Below are 21,378 nucleotides of genomic sequence, written 5' to 3' on the forward strand. Positions count from 1 at the left end.
TAGTCTTTGTAAACCTGGCCTGGGTCACATGACCACTCATGCAGTCTCTCAAGCCATCCATCTGCAAAGCATCGCTGGCCTTTCACTTCCCTCGACCTGTGGGTCTCATCCCCCCAGGCACCAAATCTGGCTGTGGCCTGATCCCAAATTTCTCTCAAGTCTGGTCTCTCTTGTCCATCCTGTTACACTGACTAGTCCATGCTGGGACCCTTGCACTGCAAAGTTCTAGCGACTTCTCTGGTCTCCCTTTGTAGTCCTGAGTTTTCCCTCTTCATATAGGTGTGATTTTGTCACTTCTTAGCTCAAAATCCTCAGGTGGCCCTGTATTGCCTATGACGTTTCCCCCTATGTCACATGCATATCCTTGTAGTATCTAAGATGACACACAGGAACCATGATGAATACTCCTGACTTAGAAAATAAGGAAGCTTTAGGGTGTCTGGGTGGCCCAGTCGGTTAAGTGTCTGACTTCAGCTCGGGTCGTGATCTCACGGTTTGTGGGTTCGAGGCCCACGATGGGCTCTGTGCGGACAGCTCAGAGCCTGGAGCCTGCTTCGGATTCTGTGTCTCCCTCTCTCTTTGTTCTTCTCTGCTCATGCTCTCTCTCTCTCTCAAAAATAAATAAACATTTAAAAATTAAAAAGGAAAGTAAGGAAGCTTTATGCCATTCAACTGCCTTTTTTCCTCCTAATTAATTTAAGGAATCTCAGTTTGGTGCTACAATGAATTTAACTCCTCTCCAAAACTTATCATCTCCCTTAAAAATGACGAGACAGCAGGTCTCAGGCTCGGAGACTTTCACAAGCAAAGACTTAACAGGACCGTTTTATTTTCGTCACATTCATTTTAATGATGACCTTTAATTTATTGCAATTGACGTTGATTTTTCTTTTTTTTTAATGTTTATTTATTTTGAGAGAGAGAGAGCATGTGCACACATGAGTGAGTGGGGGAGAGGCAGAGAAAGGAGAGAGAATCTCAAGCAGGCTCTGCACTGTCAGTTTGCTATGTGGGGCTAGATCTCATGAACTGCGAGATCATGACCTGAGCTGAAACCAAGAGTCAGACGCTTAACCGAGGTTAACCTGGTTAACGCTTAACCTGAGCCACCCAGGTGCCTGACGCTGGTTTTCTATTTACAATACTGATGTGAAGTTTCTTTTGAAAACAGGTGTTTCAAAGTAAGGCATTTTAGGAAACTGTAAGATAGATAATAGTATGAGTAGTATAAAGGTAGAGCAAAAATAACATAAGACAACTTTGGATATGACACATATGGTGGAATTAACACTTAAATTACTAAAGTTTGGGAAACTAAATTCCTTAGCATAGGATGCAGCAGTTTTTATGCAGACATAACGTCAGAGATTTTGTGGGTTTGGTTCCAGACCACTACAATAAAGGGAATCTTTCAATAAAGCAAGTCAAGTGAATCTTTTGGTTCCCCAGTGCATATAATAGTTACATCCACACTATACTGTAGTCTATTAATTGTGTAACTGCATTATGCCCAAAAAACAGTATATAGACCTTAACTAAAAATACTTTATTGCCGCAAAACGCCAGTTACCATCTTTTTGCTAGAGGAGGATCTTGCTTTGATGTTGATGGCTGTTGACCGATCAGACTGTGGGAAGCTCTGGCACTCTCTTAAAGTAAGACCACAATGAAGTTTGTCACACTGACAGATTCACTAATGGCTTCTCTGTAGCACGTGATTTGCAGAACGGCCGAATTTCTCTCACAATTGGACACAATCCTCTCAAAGCCTACCACTGTTTGATCAACTAAGCGCAAGTCATGTTCTAGTTCCTTTGCTGTAATTGAATAATCTTCACGGCATCTTCCCCAGGAGTACATTCAATTTCAAGAAACCACTTTCTCTGCTCCTCCATCCATTCAAGTTTTATCATGAGATTTGCAGCAATTTAGTCCCATCTTTAGGCTCCTCTTCTAATGCTAATTCTCTTGCTGTTTCCACCATATCTGCAGTGACTTCGTCCACTGAAGTCTAGAAACCCTGTCCATGAGGGTGGAAATCAATGTCTTCATACTCCTGTAAATGTTGATATTTTGACCGGCTCCCATGAACGACATATGTTCTTAATGGCGTCGAGGCTGGTGAATCCTTTCCAGAAGGTTTTCAATTTACGTTGCCCAAAGCCATCAAAAGAATCACTATCTATCACAGCTATTGCCTTACAAAATATATTTTTTCAATAACAAGACTTGAAAGTTGAAATGACTCCTTGATCCACCAGCCGCAGAAGGAATGTTGTATTAGCAGGCAAGAAAGCAGTCTTCAGGTCACTGTACTCCTCAATCAGAGCTCTTAGGTGACCAGGTGCATTGTCCACGAGCAGTCATATTTTCAAAGAAATCTTTTTTTCTGAGCAGTAGGTCTCAGCAGTGGGCTTATAATATTCAGTAACTCATTCTGTAAACAGATGTGCTGTTATTCAGGTTGTGTTGTTTCATTTGCAGAGCACAAGGTGGGTAGATGTAGCAGAATTCTTAAGAGCCCTAGGGTTTTCAGAATGGCAAATGAGCAGTGGCTTCAACTTAAAGTTACCAGCTATGTTAGCCCCTAATAAAAGAGTCACCTGTCCCTTCAAGCCAGGCACTGACTTCTTTTTAGCTATGAAAAGTCCTAGATGACCTCTTCTTCCCCTAGAGGGCTGTTTCATCTACACAGAAAATCTGTTGCTTAGTGTAGCCGCCTTCATGAATGATCCCAGCTAGATCTTCTGGATAACTTGTTACAGCCTCTACCTAAGCATGTGCCGTCCCCCCTTGCACTTCTATGGGACAGAAAGCTTCTTACCTTAAACTTCATGCACCAATGTCTGCCAGCTTCAAACTTTTCTTCTGCAATTTCCTCACCTCTCCTGGCCCTCACATATTGAAGAGAGTTAGAGCCTTGCTCCGGATGAGGCTTTGGCTTAAGGAGATGTTCTGAAGGGACCATTAAAACTCTCTCCATATCAGCAATAAGGCTGTGTTGCTTTCGAATCTTCCGTGTGTTCACTAGAGAAGCGCTTTAAATTTCCTTCAACAATTTGTACTTGCCTTCATGACTGACTGCCTTTTGGTGCAGCAAGAGGCCTAGCTTTTAGCCTATCCTGGCTTTGGATCATGCCTCTCCCAACAAACTTAATCATTTCTAGCTTTTTTATTTTTTATTTATATCCAAGTTAGTTAGCATCTAGTGCAATAATGACTTCAGGAATAGATCCCAGTGATTCATTCCCTGAGTATAACACCAGTGCTCATCCCAACAAGTGTCCTCCTTAAAGCCCATCACCCATTTTCCCCGCCCCCTACCCCCACCCCATCAGTCCTCAGTTTGTTCTCTGTATTTAAGTGTCTCTTATCATTTTGTCCCCCTCTCTGTTTTCATATTATTTTTGCTTCCCTCCCCTTTGGTTCATCTGTTTTGTACCTTAAATTCCACAGATGAGTGAAGTCATAATCATTTCTAGCTTTGATTTGAAGTGGAGACATGCAACTCTTCCTTTCATGTGAACACTTTGAGGTCCTTGTAGTACTCTTAATTGGCCAAATTCTGAAACTGGAATGTCTCAGGGAATAGGGAGGCCCAAGGACAAGGAGAGGGATGGGAAAATGGCTGGTCGGTGCACCAGTCAGAACACTCACCACATTTATCAATTAGCTTTACCATCTGCTACGGCCATGGAGTGTGGCGCTCCAAAAACAAATGCAAGAGTAACATCAAAGATCACTGATGATAGATAACATAACGAACATAATAAGAATGAAAAAAACTGAAAAACTGTGAGAATTACCAAAATGTGACATGGATATGAATCGAACAAACGCTGTTGGAAAAATGGCCCAGAGAGACGTGCTCGACACAGCACTACCACAGACCTTCAACTTGAAAACCACAATGAAATATTTGACAAGCTCAATAAAAAGGAAGCACAATAAAAAGAGGTATGCCTATATTTATTTTATTTTTTTAATGTTTATTTTTGAGAGAGAGAGAGAGAGAGAGAGAGAGAGACCATGAGCAGGGGAGGCGCAGAGAGGGATGGGGACAGAGGATCTGAAGTGGGCTCTGTGCTGACAGCAGAGAGCCTGATGTGGGGCTCGAACCCACGAACCCTGAGATCATGACTTCGTGAGCTGAAGTCATCCAGCTAAGCCACCCAGGTGCCTCTGTGTTTATTTTCTAATTTATCTTCTCATCTAAACACTCATCTTCCCACATCACACAATTCCTCCTGCACTGTCATTGCTAAACTCCCTGTTTCTGGATACACCATGTTCCTCCTTCAGTGCTCCTGCCTTTGGGCAAGTTCCCCCTCTCCAGCAAAGCCCTCACTGCTTTCTCTGCCTGAGACAAGGCTCATCTGACAAGATTCCCCTCAAGGCTTACGTCCATGGTGCACTTCCTCAGACTCTCACAGGAAATTCTTGCCCCTTGCTTCTCAACACCCTGAGATACACTTGCCCACGCCTAGAGTTGGGTATTTATGAAGCTCTTTTGCAACTACTCACCCATTCATCAGTCTCACCGTCTGTCTCGACAAGTTCCTCTAAGGCACAGATTGCTCATGAGCTTCCTTGTGTTTATAACTGGCCATCTGTCTAGCACAGCATCTCACAGATAATAGGGCTCAGGGGCCTCTCTCTTAGTGAATGAATGAATAAATGGAGGGGGGAGGGAGAAAAGGAAGAAAGGAATATGCCAGACCAAAGGTGCAAAGTATAGTATATAAATCAGAGTCTTGTAACAATGAGTCCATCTCGCCATATTTTGGGAACACCATGATGAACATCCCAAAGGCGGTGTTAGTGATGTATTGAAGATAGACATTTAGAAGATGTGCGGCATATGGAAATCTTTTTATATATTTCCTACAACAAGTTCCAAGGCCTGATTTCTTCATGTGTAAAATAAAAGGGTTAGACTATATGATTGCTAAGACCGGATCCATCTCTAAATTTCTATGACTATATGGAATGTCTACAAATAACAGGGCTCTCTATTCTAAGTGACTCACTATGAAACACTATAATTCTTCTGGACCCATGTCTTTCAACAGATCCTTACAAATTTATAATTATGAGGCTAAGCTGATTGCTGACACAGAACAACTCTTTGGCTCTTGGGACTGATAAATTAGTATTTTCTTAGGAAGATAATGTACAGCTTGCTATTGCAACAGTGGATTCAATTTTCAAGGCTGAACGTCAATGCTGGCTCCCCAGATGCCCATTTATTTTTCTTCTAAATATGGAGTTATGTGTCCATCTTAGAAAATTGGCTTTGGACATCAAGAGGAGAAAGAAATGGTCAGGATGAAATAGTGTTTCCCCTATTATTCACTGTTAAAAGTTAAATAAATTCTATCTTCCATGAAAAACACAATGGTCAGCCTTACTCGTAAGTGCCTTAAACTGTGCCTAACGATGTGCTTTACATCTATAGCTACCGGAAGCCTGAGGACCTTCACGGACATAGCTGCTAAGTTCTCCAACATTCCACTTCCTTCTATTTTTACACTTAAGGGAGGGACATTTTGAAAGACTGGAGGTGTCAATATTAGAGTCAAGAGTTCCCTTAACCCACAGTAAACTGAAGTCTGCTGTGGGCCTGCTTATTGCCAACATCTGACGCTCTGTAAGGAGGGGTGACAGGTGACTTATGCCATCTCACAATGAGAGGAAGATGGGGTCTGGAATCTTGAGGGTGGACAATCTGCTGGGTACTCCTCCCCACACCATCCTTGGAGACTAGACTGTAACCTGATCCAGAGCAAGGGTGGCATTAACTCTGGATTTGGAGAAGTGTGTAGGGCCATTTACATTGGGGGGCACACGTGTGAGGAATGCATGTTCCTGAAATGTTCCCATGGAGTTGCTTGTTCATCGCTTTCATTGATGCCGTAAGCCCTTTATTGAGGGTATTGTGAGTCTGAAGGGGAAATACTGAGCACGTCCTTATTATAAAAATATCAACCAAAGATCTATTCACATTAAGACATTAAAATACTATTGGAAAAGATTCATTGATTTGCTTCTAAAGTTCCGACTTCAAGTGGCTGTTGGTATCAGGCAGCTCTTGAAAGGGTCAGTTTCATGTTTCATTATTTCCAGCTCTTCCCAGGACTGTGAAGACTTGCTCCTATAAATTTGTGCCCTATCTCTACCCATCCCTTTGTTCTGTGAAAACTCATTTAATACTCAAGCCCTTACTACACTAGGTAGGAAAGTCGCTTCACCAAAGAGGCACGTTCTATCATGAAATCACTCAATACTTTGACAAGTTTAAAACTTTGAGCTTCAAAAGTACAGTTTACGTTTCAGAACAGGAGTTGGTGGGTCTGAAGAAAGTATATGGTTTCAGAGTTATTCTGTCATGTAAAAAGTATGCTGACCTTCACTTTGCCATTAGCAAAACCTCGTGAGTGCATTAAGTCTTGCATTCACTCCAGGTCCATTTTCCAGGCTCCTTTCTTTCTTTCCCTCCCTTCCTGTGCTGAATTGGAGAGAGAGACATGCATGTCAAGGGACAGCGGAGAGGCTCACCCAGCAAAGAAGCACTGAAACCAGGGAGAGCTTACTCTGGGTGGTATCTGGAAAGTGTTAGGAAGCTCAGTGTGGTTTTGCAAAGTGCAGACACACACCAGTTTTAACTGAAGGTGGCGATGTTTTACAGTGCTGATCTACAGTCAAAGACAAAGAACACCAGGTTCCTGCGAGCTTTCTTTCCAGAGAAAGAGGAGGCAGATGGAGGAGGGGTGGTGGCTGGAAAATCCGTATGCTACCCCCTACTCTCCAGCCCCAACTGATGACTCCCCAAATGCCCGATTATTTTATTTCTAAAAATGGAGCTAGGTACTTACGTTAGAAATATAGCTTTAGATCCAAAAAGAGAAACAGAAGGGGTTATGTCTTCAGGGCATAAGGGTATTCCCTACTGTTTTCTGGCTAAAAGCGAAATGAATTCTATCTTACCTGAGAAGCCAAGTGGTGAGTCTGTGAAATCGGGCCCCATTTTGAAAAGGATACTGTTTAAGGTCTGGAGGGGGTAGGGGAAATGGGAGGAAGGCCCAGTGCTGGCCTGCAGCATACTCTTTCTCTCCACAGCCCGCCTGGTTGGGGGGCGGGAGTCTGTTCTCAAGAGCTCCCACCTGGGCCACAGGTTTTAGTTCATGGCCCTCGGAACAGACAGGTGGAGCAAAACTAAGCAAAGCACATACTGTTGCTCTTCCCGGGATAAATGAACAGCAGGGCTACTGCGTTCTGTCTTCTGGTGCAGTTTGCCATGTACTTCACAAGCATTATGGTCAACAATGGGGAAAAAAAACAACCCTTATGTGTATTTTAAGAATTTCTCAAAATTATATATTAAAAAAAATTTTTAGGGGTGCCTGGGTGGCTCAGGTCATGATCTCACTTCTCGTGGGACTTTGGCTCAGGTCATGATCCCACCACTACTGGGTCCAAGCCCCGCGTCGGGCTCTGTGCTGACAGCACAGAACCTCCTTGGGATTCTTTTTCTCTTCCTCTCTCTCTGCCCATTCTCTGCTCTATCTTGTGCTCTCAAAATAAATAAATAAGTAAACATTTTTTAAAAATGCAGATCCTGATTCAAGAGTCTGAGGTAAGGTCCGAGAGCCTGCCTTTCTAACAAGCTTGTAGGTCATGCCGATGGGTGGTGGTCCTGGCCCTGGGCCACACTGTGAGATGCCCCAGAAGGGTTGGACTTTTGCAGGTGACACTTGACTCTCTCTGAGGACCCTTCAACTATGAGACTCTAGGATTCTGTGTCTATGACTTGAGTTTCTTTTATGACTTTTTTTTTTTTTTTTTTTTTTAGGGGAAGAGTCAGCACAAAGGAGGCATGTGAATAACGAAGGCTCATTTAAAATTAAAAATATATACATTTTAAAAATGCTTATTCATTTTTTGAGAGAGAGACAGCTTGACAGAGCACAAGCGGGGGAGGGGCAGAGAGAGACAGAGAGACCCAGAATCTGAAGCAGGCTTCAGGCTCTGAGCTGGCAACACAGAGCCCGACATGGGGCTCAAACTCATGAACCATGAGATCATGAACTGAGCTGAAGTCGGACACTTAACCCAGTGAACTACCTAGGTGCCCCTAAAAATTGTTAATGTTTATTTATTTTTGAGAGAGAGCGCGAGCAGGGGAGGGGCAGACAGAGAGGGAGACAGAGAATCCAAAGCAGACTCTGAGCTGTCAGCACAAAGCCCACTGCGGGGTTCAAACCCACAAACCGTGAGATCACGACCTGAGCTGAAGTTGGACTCTCAACCGACTGAGCCACCTAGAAACCCCAAAAGGGCTCATTTTAAATGGGAAGACGGAGCACATTTAGTTTCGGGAGACAAAAAGGATGTTTTCAGCAAGAAGTAGGCAGCTCTCAGAGGTGCCATGAAGCCCTGAAAGTGGTATTCTCCACACCCCTCACCAACCCCATTGCACATGCTCACACTTGTGCCTTGGATTGGGAAGACGGGACAGGGAAACCACTCACTCTCCATTATGACAGGATGGAACTGTGGAGGCCGCACAAGGTACAAGTCACTCTGGAGGCTTCTGGATCGCTTCTTCCTTACCTCTTAGTTTCTTCTTTCCCTTCCCGCCTAAAGGATGCTTATCTCCCTACTTCCAAAGTTTCATCCTTCCTTCCCACAGACTTCCGTGAACTCACTTCTACCAAGATTTCTTTATCAATGTAGAGGGTGGGGAATACGTTTCTTAGAGTTCAATAAAAAATAAACCAAAACACGAGAGAGGAGACCCCTTCCCCGAAGTTTTCTTTCCCTTTAACATTGTCTTTCTTTCTTTTCTTCTTTTTTAAGTTTATTTATTTTCAGAGAGAGAGTCCCACAAATGGGAGAGGGGCAGAGAGCGAGAGGAAGAGACAGGATCCCAAGCAGGCTCTGGGCTGACACAGGGCTCGAACGCATGAACCATGAGATCATGACCTGAGCCGAAATCAAGAGTCAGACGCTTAACTGACTGAGCCACCCAGGCGCCTCGGTCTCATTTCTTAATTCTACAAAGCTAGTCAAATGTAGAAAATTAGGGAGCTGTGGTATTTGTAGCTCTGGCTAAGCAAACATAAGAAATGTTCATGGAAAGAGATGACGGGGCAAGTGTGTGATGTATTTAAGCTCTGCTCCTTCTAGCCCCCACTCGTTATTTGCAACATGACCAGAGGTTTACTTTGAACTTTTCCATCATCCCCCTGCTCCTATCTTTCCCCGCACTGACTTACACCCTTCCTCTCAGAAACATAAGCTAAGTGTTAACAGATTAAAGGCAGAGGTGGTCTCTCCCTCTGGATGGGGAGGCAGGTCTACTTTCATGGGTAAGTTTTGGGCTTCATTCAGAACGATGGCCGTGCCCATTCTGTAGCAGCAGGAAAAAGCAGCAGCTAAAAATTTCCCTGCATTATGATTATAACCGTACAAAAACAAGACCTCAGGAAAAGAAAGGCTACAAACAAATGTAGAGTGACATTTTGTTTTGGTGGCAGGATTAGTTGTAGTTTTTACCTTCCACTTTTTTTCTTTTTATCTTTTTAGAGAAAGAGAGAGAAAGCAAGCATAGCTGGGGGGAGGGGCAGAGGGGGAAAGAGAATCCCAAACAGGCCTGCACTATCAGCACAGAGCCTGACCTGCGGCTTGATCCCAAGACCCTGGGATTATGCCTTGAGCTGAAATCAAGGGTTGGACGCTCAACCAACTGAGCCACTCAGGCACCCCCCTATCTTCCATTTTTCATAATGGATTATATCACCTTTATAAGTGTAGTTTTGGTAAAGAAAAAGAAAAATAATTGTTTTACTTGACTAACATTCTCATCTAGATGTCTTATTGTTTGCACATTTTTACTGTGGTTAGATAACTGAGATTTTTGTCATAGTTGTTAGATTCTTTGCCATATTGGATTGAAGTGTTCGTTTTCTTAACTGAGATTTTAGAAAATGTGTTTCTCTCTTCTGTGGAGTCCATTTTGCATTATATCATATGAGATACAGTCATCAGCAGGCCTTCCAATTTAAACTGCCCCACCAAGCTTCACTTACAAGCTTTTAGCATTAAACCTTAATAAAACTGAAGATAGAGGGGTTATATATTTAGCACCATCAGCTATGTTACAGAAGGGTCAGGGGGATAAATTTCATGTCAACTTACTCTTTTTGCTGCTGGCTGAAATCCTTGAAAATCTTTAAAAACCACATATTTTCTTATTTTATTTATTTATTTATTTATTTAATATTTATTTATTTTTGAGAGACAGAGAGAGATAGAGCATAAGCAGGGGAGGGGCAGACAGAAAGGGAGACACAAAATCCGAAGCGGGCTCCAGGCTACGAGCTGTCAGCACAAAGCCAGATGCAGGGTTCGAACTCACAGATCATGAGATAGTGACCTAGGCAGAAGTCAGACGCTTAATCGACTAAGCCACCCAGGCGTTCCCCCCACCTTTTTTTTTTTTTTTTTAATTTTAGACAGAGAGAGAAAGAGAGCGCACGCTGAGGAGAGGGGCACATGGGGAGGGAGAGAGAGAATGGTAAGAGGCTCCATGCTCAGTGTGGAGCCCAATGCAGGGCTCAAGCCCAGGACCCTGGGATCATGACCTGAGCCAGAATAAAGAGTTGGATGCTCAACCTACTGAGACACCCAGGTGCCATGAAAACCAAATATTTTCTAAGGTATGGCGTTTGTCACAAAATCTGCTCTCAGAGAGGCTAAAACTATAGCAAATGTGCAATGCGTTTAAATATACAACCACAGTGCCTTTTACTAAGTACCTACCAGATTTGAAGTTTAAAAAGAAAGGCTTTCCTTTGCTCCCTGTAATGTAAATTGTAGTCCATATTATGTAGGGTTTAAAATTCTTTCAGAATTGGGGTGCTTGGATGACTCAGTCGGTTGAGTGTTCAGACTTCAGCTCAGGTCATGATCTTGCGGTTTGTGAGTTCGAGCCCCGCGTCGGGCTCTGTGCTGACAGCTCAGAGCCTGAAGACTGCTTCAGATTCTGTCTCTCTCTCTCTCACTCTCTCTCTCTCTCTCTCTCTCTCACTGTCTGCCCCTCCCCCGCTTACACTCCGTCTGTCTCTCTCAAAAATAAAACAATAAAAAAATTTTAATTTTTCTCAGAGTCTGTTGTCAAACACATCCCAGGGCCATTTATTACTGTTACATAACTGAGTTTTCTCTCCTCGGTGCATTCTCAGTTCTCAGATGCAGAGCAGCATTAATATTTATCTGCCTTCTTTCATGAGAAAATTATCCAATGGGCTTAGCACATGCGTATTTGGAAAGAATCACAAGACACTGAAAGCACCGTGAATTGAAACCTGTGTGCATTTGAATGTCCAATCAGTTAAAGAAAACTCCAAGTCAATGAAACTGAGTATGTCTGATTTGAACACCATATGTCGACATACATTACTCATCATCTGGAGAAAACCGTACGGCAGAGTTAACACTCACTGCCTTGTGCTCTCCTCTTTTCCTTCATGAGCAGCAGGGATTAAGCGGAGGATACGTGCAAATGTTTCACCAATAACTTCATTTCCCAGGTGCAAGTTTTCACACATAACTTCCTTGCTGCTAATCCTTGTTTCACACCAGTAGCCACCCATGGCTCCTGGGATGAAAATTCCTGCTCAGTTGACTCAACTTCATAGGGCTCTGGAGTCAGAGCTGGTTTCAAAGGCACCTGCCAGGTCCAGAATTTTGGGAAAATTATTTATGCTCTACGAGCCTCAGTTTCCTCGCCATTAAATTGGGCATAATAATGGTCTTCCCTCAGAGAATTATCCTGAGTACAAATAAGCTGCTTATGGAGGACCTGGGACACTGAACACCTAAGAAATAACTTGGATCTCTCAACAGCACCAAGGAGCTCCAAAGAGAGGCCAAGTCTGTCCTGAAGGGTGCAATTTCTAGTACTTCACCTCCCTCCGACCTTGTTGTGGGACCTCCAGTACCTTCACACAGCTTTTCAAACTTCTTTTCTTGCAAAAATCTGAAGCTCAGTCACAGTGCAGTGTAACTGATGGAAGATAGTTTGAAATATTATTCCTGGCAGAGGAAACTGTATATTTCAACAGGAATCGAAGCCCTCGGCTAACAGAAGGGCACCTCTAGGACACGGTCATGCCCATCACGCCGCCCCAAGCCTCTGACAACACTCTGCCATTTGCCTTTCTCAATGCCCACCATGGGCTGCCCCAGGGTCTAGGGATGAAGGGGGGGTGATGAGCTCTAGGCTGTATGTCTCATGGAAGGGCTTCCAAGGCCACCAGCAGACTCTTCTGATGTTCCGGCTCCTTGAGAGGAAAAGGCAGAAAGGACAGGCATGTGTGTTGTTCCTGCAGCTCACTTGGGAAGGCAGGGGAGTTGGGTGGTGAGTCTTGGCAGGCTGACCGTGGGGCTGACAGGCTCTCATCAGACCACACGTGGAGCCACCCCAGGGTGCTCCAATTTAAAGGAGGGTGCTGGTAATTTGCAGTCATCCGCGAGACAACAAGAATGAGCAGGACACGCTTAAAACTCTGGAGGGAAACTTCAACCTGGAGAAGACAAGACCCGGAGGGCCTGCCATCTCTAAACCCTTGGCACCTTGTCCAGGAGGGGTGGCCCTTCTCCATGGATCCAAAACAAGAACCAGGACTGAGGGATGGAATTTCAGGGATGCTTATTTGGGCTGAAAGTAAACAATGAGCCTTTATGGATGGGTAGCCTCATGGGACTGTGAGCTCTCTGTCATTCGAATGAGCAGGAAGGATAATGAGGATCCCCGTCGATGGGCTTTGGACCACATGATTTTGGTTTTTGGCCTTTTAAAAAACTTTTTATTTGTAAGCCATTAATTTTTCTCATTTGTAAATACATTTATGAAAGTTAAAAAGAATCAGTACAAAGAACACCTGTGTACCTTTTATCCGTATTCATCAACTGTCCACATTTTACTCATTTACTGTATTACCTGCATGTTCACTTGCGCGGTCTATCAGACCAGATAGGTTTTGGGTTCCTTCTGTTGAGAGTTAGGATTCTACACACCGAGGCTTCTTTCCAAGTCACAAGATTTTAGAAAAATTGAAATCCTGCTGGTGGTGCTTTCCGTAGCACTTAGCATAAAGCCGAAGTCCGCGTACGTGATCGATCGATAGAGCCCTACAGAGTCTGACTCTGACCATCTCCCAGACCTCATCTTCATTTCGATCACCCTGCTGCAGCTACTCTGGTTTTCTTTTTCTTCCTCATACATGCGAGGCTCATTCCTGGCATAGGGACTTCGCACTTGCTATATAGCTCCTCTGCCTTCAACAATCTGCACTGGTTATCTCTGGCCGGGTCTTTTATTAACACTCCCAGACCCTCCCCTCTCCCCTGCCCCACCAAGTGCCCTCCTCCAACTCCTACAAGTTACTCTATCACATTGTTTCGTCCCCTCTTACCACTGTGTGAAATGATCTGGTATTAATTCGTTTGCTTGCCTTCTTGCCACTCCCCGGAATGTAAACATTGTGAGAACGGGGGCCTTGTCTACATCTTACTTGTTCCCATGTCCTGAGTGTCAATGACAAAAAGTATTCAATTATTTGCTGAATGAATAAATAAAAAGGACAAATGGGTCCGAGAACACCTGGTCAAGGACTTGTTTGTGCAAAAATGGTTTTCAAAAGAGCCTTGATCAGGTGGAGTGTATTCTAAGCGAGGAGAGGTTTGGGGAAGAGTCTCCCCAGAGGCTTCCCCATCCAAAAGAAGGGGTGGACTCTTTTCAGAGGCCAGTGTGCCTTCGACTGCCGTCTGTTTGAAAAGATTACCATAAAGGTAGACATGTGCAAGGCCTCCTGGAGCCAAATCCTCGTGGGTAGTTGATATGAGCAAGAGTGGAGGGGTATAAGGAGGTGGTACTTCCATATCTGGATACCCTTGGAACTGAGAATGCCTCAATGCTTTCAAAAACTAGCTGTGAAAACTCTTTACTATGTTGAGATTCCTTTCAAAGGAGCTCACAGATTATCTACAGTGATGCTACGGATAGATGGATTTTTCTATATGTTCTTTCTCTAGGATCACTCTTGCTCTGGGAGAAAGTAGTTTCGCAGCCTCCCAGTGAGGCCTACATGGGATGCTAGTAAAAGGCCTGAGTCTTGCCCACATACGTCCATTTCCTGTCAGGTCTAACTACTGCCGAGGACCTTGAGCACTGGGTCTTTGCCCTGGGTGAAGTCTAAAAGCTTTGACACTTGAAACTGGCCTCCTTCTCAACCAGAGCGGAAATATCCAACATCACCTATTGCGCAAGAGGTGGGAAGACACGTGACCTGGAGAAAGTGGAGTGAATCAGCCCCAGGAAAAATGATCTTTAACGGCTTTGGTTAATGCACTTACCTCAGTAAGCAAGAATAGCTATTAAACAGAGAAGAGCAGTTCACCACAGTCTATGAGGCAAAAATGCTGATTTTGAAAGTTTTGAAAGGATAATATCCTAAAATTAAATTAATGCCACTAAGTCAAGCTATTTGAGAGGAAGCCTACGCGATGGAAAAAGAACCCATTCGAGAGGTACACTTGCTGCTGTTTGAATCCCAGCTCTGCAACTTAACTGCTACGTGACTGCAGGCAAGATATTTAACTTCTCTGCTGTGCCTCAGTTTACCCACCTACAGCATTGGCATTCTACGTACTCCACCCATGGGGATTTTAGGATTAACAGAGCTAATGTGAGGAAAGGGCTTACAACAGTAGCTAGCACAGAAACAGTAACTTCAGATACCTCACCTAACTCTAATCCTAACAACACCTGGTAACATTGGCAGAACAAGCTTCTTCTTTATTTTGTTGACAATCAGTTTGAGGCTGTACGTCATATGGGTGATAAGTCACTGAACCCTAACTTGGACTCAAGTCACTGCCCACAGTCAGCAATCCAACCTTGGAGCCTGGCGATGGCTTGTAAGGAGGCACATCTTTAAAAGCCTCATGGCTAGAGCCTTTGTTGAACCCGCCAGAAACTTGACATTGTTTGAAATTAAAAGGAAAAAGATAAAGAAAAAGAAAAACCCAAAACTCTGAAGGTAAATGAAGACTTTTATGCGAATGTAGAACTATCCTCTGCGTTTCTGACCCAAACATTGAAGTATTACTTTCACTCACACAAAAAACAGAGATAAACAAACCTAGAAAGACTAATTATTTGTCCCATCTCCTCTAAGCAAAGTCTCCAAAGTAAACAAGCTGTCCAGGAAAAAAGTAGATTAGCTTTGGGCAAGTCTTCGGTAAGAAAGGCCTAGAATTCCAGTAGCTATATAGGTAAGGGTCCTCTATGAAACCCGATACACATCATCTGAGGATTATCTGGAACCTTCCATTCCCCATGGTTCTCAGGATCCTAGCTACTATCAGAGGAGGTGAGCTTGGCACGATCAATGGTGGTACCTTAGGGCAATTACTTCGAAAAATAATAAACATCCTTTCTTAGTTTAATGCCATTGTATCATTTCCATCAACATCCTTTTTTTTTTTTTTTTTTTTTTTCATTTTCGCCCATCATGGAGAGAAAAGGAGAGAAACTTAATTTGATTTACAGAGGGAAAAACAACCCTGAATGTATTTTTTTTTTTTTTTTTTTTTTTTTTTTTTTTTTGGTCAGGGGTGGGGGTGTGTGCAAGGAGAAAAGGTCAACCAGCTGGTTTTCATCTGTATGCCATAATTCTCTGTTTAGTTTACACTATTAAACTCCAAAGCTTTGCTTTAATCTTAACTGTTACAGTATGCCTTCTTGCAGATCCTATCATGTCGCATCCCTGATAGGGTTTCAGATTCTGGCAAAGCACCATCCCCCAAGCTGGTCCTTGCCATATGGGTAGTAAACGCATCCAACATTTTTTCATTGGCGCCTCCATCATTATGTTTTGTCACCAATGGTTTCTCGGGTTTTCAGTAAATTGCCGCGTATACTGTGGTTTGGAGCTGTCCAGATGACGGCCTACGTTGATTTGTAGACAGCCGAGTCCTCATTAGGGCCTCCCTGTCCTGTTAGCCTGTGGAGGGTGACCTAACATCTGTTCGTTGAGGGAGTGTGCGTAGGGGGGTGAAGGGAGAAGCTGTAAAGGAAAGACAGAAGGCAGGGGCAAGTTGTGGGAGGGGGAGGCAGCTTCCTGGAGCCCTCTGCTCTCTCGGAGTCAGGAGAAGGAGAGGGATGAGGAGAAGGACCTACCTGATCTGTCTTCGCTTTGCGCATCACATCTTCGGCACAGTTCGGGGATGGTCTTGAGCGACGTCACCGAGTACTGGATGGGAAGCCGGAGGAGAAAGGGAATAAAACAACAACTTAAAACAAGAGCATTGCATTCATTCAAGTGGCCAGAAAAACCAAAGCACAAGAAGTGACACTTGAGTACAACATGTAGATCCAGAAAAGTCTAATTTTATCCTCAACGGGCTCCTCAGTGATCTGGCAGTGACCCAAGCTCTATCTGTATACATCTAAGCAGATGTACATCAAGAAGGGCTATGTACCCCTGCTTTAACATGCAAACTGTATCCGGCAGACATTCTGTCTCTTGTTGCTTCTGCGACTTGTGGAAGATGGAAGAATTTTCTGGCCTTGAGGAATTTCCGGAAGGTGTCTGGAATACATGCGTTTTGAGTCTGATTGTGAAGGGCCAAGGGGAGAAGCACCCAGCTTCCTGCAGCACCCAGGGTAGCCAGGAGCCTCACCTGTGCTGATATTCTCTGGGCTACACCAACGTCCCTCATGTCGCCACTTGCCAGAGGTTTTACTGTGTGGCATCCGTGAGCTCCGTAGGAAACACAGGGGGTGATGTTTTAAAGAGCAAGAGGAGCTTGGTTCTCTGTCTGGAAGCTAATCTGTTTTATGTATAGATTAGACCGAACTGAAAGAAACCAGCCCCCGGGATCAACCGGGCACCGACTCAGGGGCCAGCTATCAGGATAACAAATTACGACATAAGGGGGCATAAAACCAGAAGGGCTAAAACAAATGTAAAATCAATAGCTCTGATTTACGGGGGTTCTGTCTGATGCCAATCAATCTTTCTTTAGAGAAGGATGTTTTAAAACAAAATAGATAGGATGAACTATTTCTTTAATCAAAGGACCATCTTTAATCATACATTAACTCATAAAATCCAGCTACCTACAAATATTTGGCTCTGTACCTTTGGGAATACTGTTCTTATGGGAATGAGAATGTGTGATAAAGGACTTCACTCAGAATTTGGGGGGGGGGGGAATGAGAAAAAAAACCTTTAATTAATCTGAAAGAAAAATGATCACGGGAAACTCATTAGGATTATTCTAGCATTACAAGTGAGGAATGTGTAATTAGGGTACATTTGTCAATAAGAAGGTACTCTAGTGAGCTTGATGTTGACAGATGAAGCGAAGGGTCTACATGGAGACCCCCCAGTGCTTTCCACATGATGGCAGGACAGCAAGACAGAGGGAGGGGGCAGTTTTATGTATTGTCAATTTGCCAACCGCATGTCACAAACAAATTAAATCTGCAGGTCTTGCAAGTGAAAAATGAAATCTCAAATGACCAATTAGAGAAATTACTCCTACCTGTCTGATGCAATAACATCCTGTTTATGTTGGCCAGTCCTCAGAGACTACAGGTGCTACTAGTCAATCCACTCACATACTCAGAAAGAGGGAGGGCTGTCTCTTGAACCCAAACTGAACTTCAAGCATTTTTCCCCTTTTACAGTATGTTCTTTGGGGGATGGGGGTAACATAGGTACAGAAGGCATTTTTCTTGTTCCTAATAAGGTGCCTTATGTTCCTGGCCAAGTACAAGCTCTCTAAGGAATCCGGTAGCTTCTTGAGACCAGCTGGTACAGGTTAAATAATTACACAGTTTACAATTCAATTAAAACAGGGCCTTTTGTTTCCATGGCCATGCGCCCCACAAAAGCACCCTTTGGCAAAGTCTCACCCTTGCTCCTTCTGTCTTGTTTTGTTTTTCTCCCAAGGCAAATTTTAGAAAGAGGGAGCTAAAGATGGATTAGTGTTTAAATGGAGTTAATGATAAACTGAATAAGGTTGTTCACGGGGCTTAATGATATATATTTGATTAAACTGGCTGCGGGGCTTCCTGCATTTTTAGCCACATGCATCCTAACCGCCACCTCTCACCCCAAAGTCGGCTACATCAGAATCTCTGAATTATGAGCTCTACCCCCAGCTCTTCCTACGTGACCTCAAAGATCCTGAGTGTGCAGCAACTTTTAACATAATGACATTTAAGTTCGAGCAGCACAGGCTGCCCGGATGGTGTGGGGACTGAGCAACAGGCAGAGGATGAACCTCGCGGAGCCCCACGCACCACCTCAAACTGTGTTACCCGCGGCAGCTCTGTCTCTCCACCCTTGGCGTACAGAAAGTCACTTCTGTGAAGGTATACGTCTCAATTCTTTGGGAATAATGACCTTGAGGAAAAAGTCATGTGCTGTGCCTGGTGATGAAAATTACAAATACAGCCATCTGAGAAAAGGGTGATGTGTTGGCCAGACAATCAAAGTTTTGGGGAACCGTAAGGGTATGTGGAATGTCAAATTCAGCAAAGACTCCAATCTACACTGTGAACAAATCTACCATCTTTTATAAAGACACAAGAAACAGAATCAGTTTGGGTATTTGTTTCAGTAAGCACAAACGCTGCTCTCTGGATAGGAGATGAAGCTTAAGAGAATGTTGTACGGTCAGGTCACGATGGGAAGAGTGGCCGGAGAAACATACAATTCACAAAACCAACATGCGAAAACATTTTCATATTTGCACATTTGGGAATAAGCAAATGACCCAGGAAGTCTCTCTCGCATGAGTGCATTGTCCTACCATCTGGGAGCTAAAAGGGAGGGCTCCCCAGCCCTTCATCCCAGTACAAAGGACAGATGGCCTTTTAGAAGGAGCTGTCTGATAGCCAAGCCACCTCATTCTCCGGACAGCGGCCAACTCCCTGGGCAACAACTACTGTCATTTTGGCCCTATCAGAACCAAAGTCCAAAGTGTCTTCCCTGTCTCTTGCTCCCAACCCCAGCCTTTATATTCTGTTCCCTTGATGCCTTTTATCCTTGGGTGATTAGAGAGAGGGGGGTTGCAGATGGTTGTTTCCTGGTTTTATGTCACTCTTGTTCTTTTTCGAAAAATCTTCCAGAGGTTAGTCCCGTAGAAATAGCCTTTGTGATTCAAACTTCCTTTCCAGGTCTCAAGAAAAGCCCCTTCTACAGGTGGACCAGTTGCCTCCACTTCTTCAGTGTGCATGCAGTGTGCATTCAAAGTTTAGTTCCACCTTCTGTACCTTGGCTGGCAAAGCTTTCCTCTGGCCAGGGAAAAGCTGCCTTTCTGCAAGGCCAGCTTGCGCTGTGCTTTCTGCATGAAACCCTGGCTAACTGCTTCAGCCCTAAATGACCTTGCTCTTTACTGCCCTTGGTAAAATACTGCCTTGCCTTGGGCTCTGTTGTTTCCTAGATGTTAGTGTTGGCTCCCACAATTGCCTGAGGGAACGGATGGTGTCTCTGACTTGCATATATACGTGGCACACAGTGGCTTATTAACTATTTGACTGGAATACCAAGACAAACACACATTTGATGGATCCCCGGCAGAATAGTACAGCTGTTCAAAGGAGTTCTTTCATACTTAGGTAGTAAGTGGGCATTTCTTCCATGCTTCCATACTTGCACTCCACTTAACTGGCTTTCTAAAATGCAGATTTGACTAAGGTGCTTCTCTGTTTCACATCCTTCAGTGGCTCTGCACGGACTACAGGGCAAAGCCTCAGCATGGCAGAGGAAGCCTTCCATGAGCTCGGACTTATCTCTTACCATTGCTCACTTCTTTTTTGATTGTGGCAATATGAAAGTTCTTAGGGATGCCATATCTGCTGTTCTACCTGTCTATACTGTTAGGCGTGCCATTCCATCGACCTGGAATGCTATTCCACCCAGTTCATTAGGCAAACTTTTTTTAATTTTTCAAGATCGGCCTGGGAATCGCTTCTATAGAATCTTCTCCCACACTCCCAGACGGAAGTAATTCCAGCTTTCAAAGTGTGGTGTCTGGACCGGGGGCACAGACACCATCTAGGAAGTTGTTAGGAATTCACAGTCTTGGGCCCCATCCCAGAAACTCTGAGGGTAGAGCCCAGCAATCTGTATTTTTACAAGCCAACTAGATGATTTTGATGCATGCTAACATTTAGGAACAACTGCTTTATATATAATTTAGGCATAAATCCATTACAGAATCCATCCATGATATTTCACCTATATGTTTATGTCACTGCTTTCTCTGCTTCCTGAGGGTGTGGACAATATTGTGTTTACCAAAGATAGTGGGTACTTACTGAACTTGAATAAAATGAATTCCCCTATGTAATCATGATTTTAGTGGCAATAATAAAAACAGTAACAGTAATAGTTAATAGTTATATAGCCCTCATCTTCCTAAAAAATCCCTCATTATTACAAGTCTAGCCATGAAATTATGGTATATTTAAAAGAAAAAAACACACCTCTAATAGATTAACAGTATGGGTACTGGCTGATGCCTTAGCCTTCTGTATAAAGAACAATGGATCTGGACCCAGAAGATGCAGATTCAAGCCCCAGTTCTGGTATTTGTTTAGTTTTTAAATGTTTATTTTTGAGACAGAGAGCAAGGGCACACAAGCAGGGGAGTGGAAGAGAGAGGAGGAAACAGAGGATCCAAAGTGGGGTCTGAGCTAGAGCCCCATGGGGCGCTCGAATTCATGAACTGCGAGACCATGACGTGAGCTGAAGTCAGATGCTTAACTGACTGACCCCGCCAGGTGCCCCAGGTTCTGGTATTTATTAACTGAGGTTCTGGACAAACCAGTCATTTCATATCTCTGGGGTTTGCTTTCTTTATTTATAGAACACAGATAATCATATGTGGATAATACAAGTGAAGTCAGTTTACAAGCCGTGAAACGATGTTGAATGTTTTTGTCTCTTCTCCCTAACCTGTTTTCCACCTGTGCACACAGCCCTTCCCTCATCATCTTCATTGCCCTCCTGACTTTGAAGCTCAGTTGATCCAGATGTGGGAATTTTAGAGACAGAAGACGGGGTTGAGCTGGACTGGAAAGGAGAGCCCAGCCTGCCCCAGCACATTATTTAACTTCTCTTTGGTCTTTCCTCCTTTATGAGAGTCCATGGCCAAGGGCCGACACTGAAACATTCCTTTGCGAACTCGAGTTGATATGACACAAGACAATCCTACACATCCCTGCCTGAGCCAGTCAATTTTGTCACTCAGCCATGCAAAACAGTTTGAGCGTGCATGGGATTCATAATA

At 43.9% G+C, this 21,378-nt stretch overlaps 1 protein-coding gene across 5 annotated transcripts in view; it reads right to left on the reverse strand.

The window, feature by feature from the left end:
• SNCAIP (synuclein alpha interacting protein) overlaps window positions 1-21,378 on the reverse strand; it is a 160,722-nt gene that overhangs the window by 49,010 nt on the left and 90,334 nt on the right. For all 5 annotated transcript variants that reach the window (XM_060636276.2, XM_060636277.2, XM_060636275.2 and 2 more), the window contains exon 3: window positions 16,250-16,322. In XM_060636276.2, coding sequence (XP_060492259.2) covers window positions 16,250-16,322 — 73 coding nt within the window. The remainder of the gene's footprint in view (window positions 1-16,249; window positions 16,323-21,378) is intronic.

This window comes from Panthera onca, chromosome A1, assembly GCF_046562875.1.
Source record: "Panthera onca isolate mPanOnc1 chromosome A1, mPanOnc1 haplotype 2, whole genome shotgun sequence".
In the NCBI taxonomy this organism is placed as follows: domain Eukaryota; kingdom Metazoa; phylum Chordata; class Mammalia; order Carnivora; family Felidae; genus Panthera; species Panthera onca.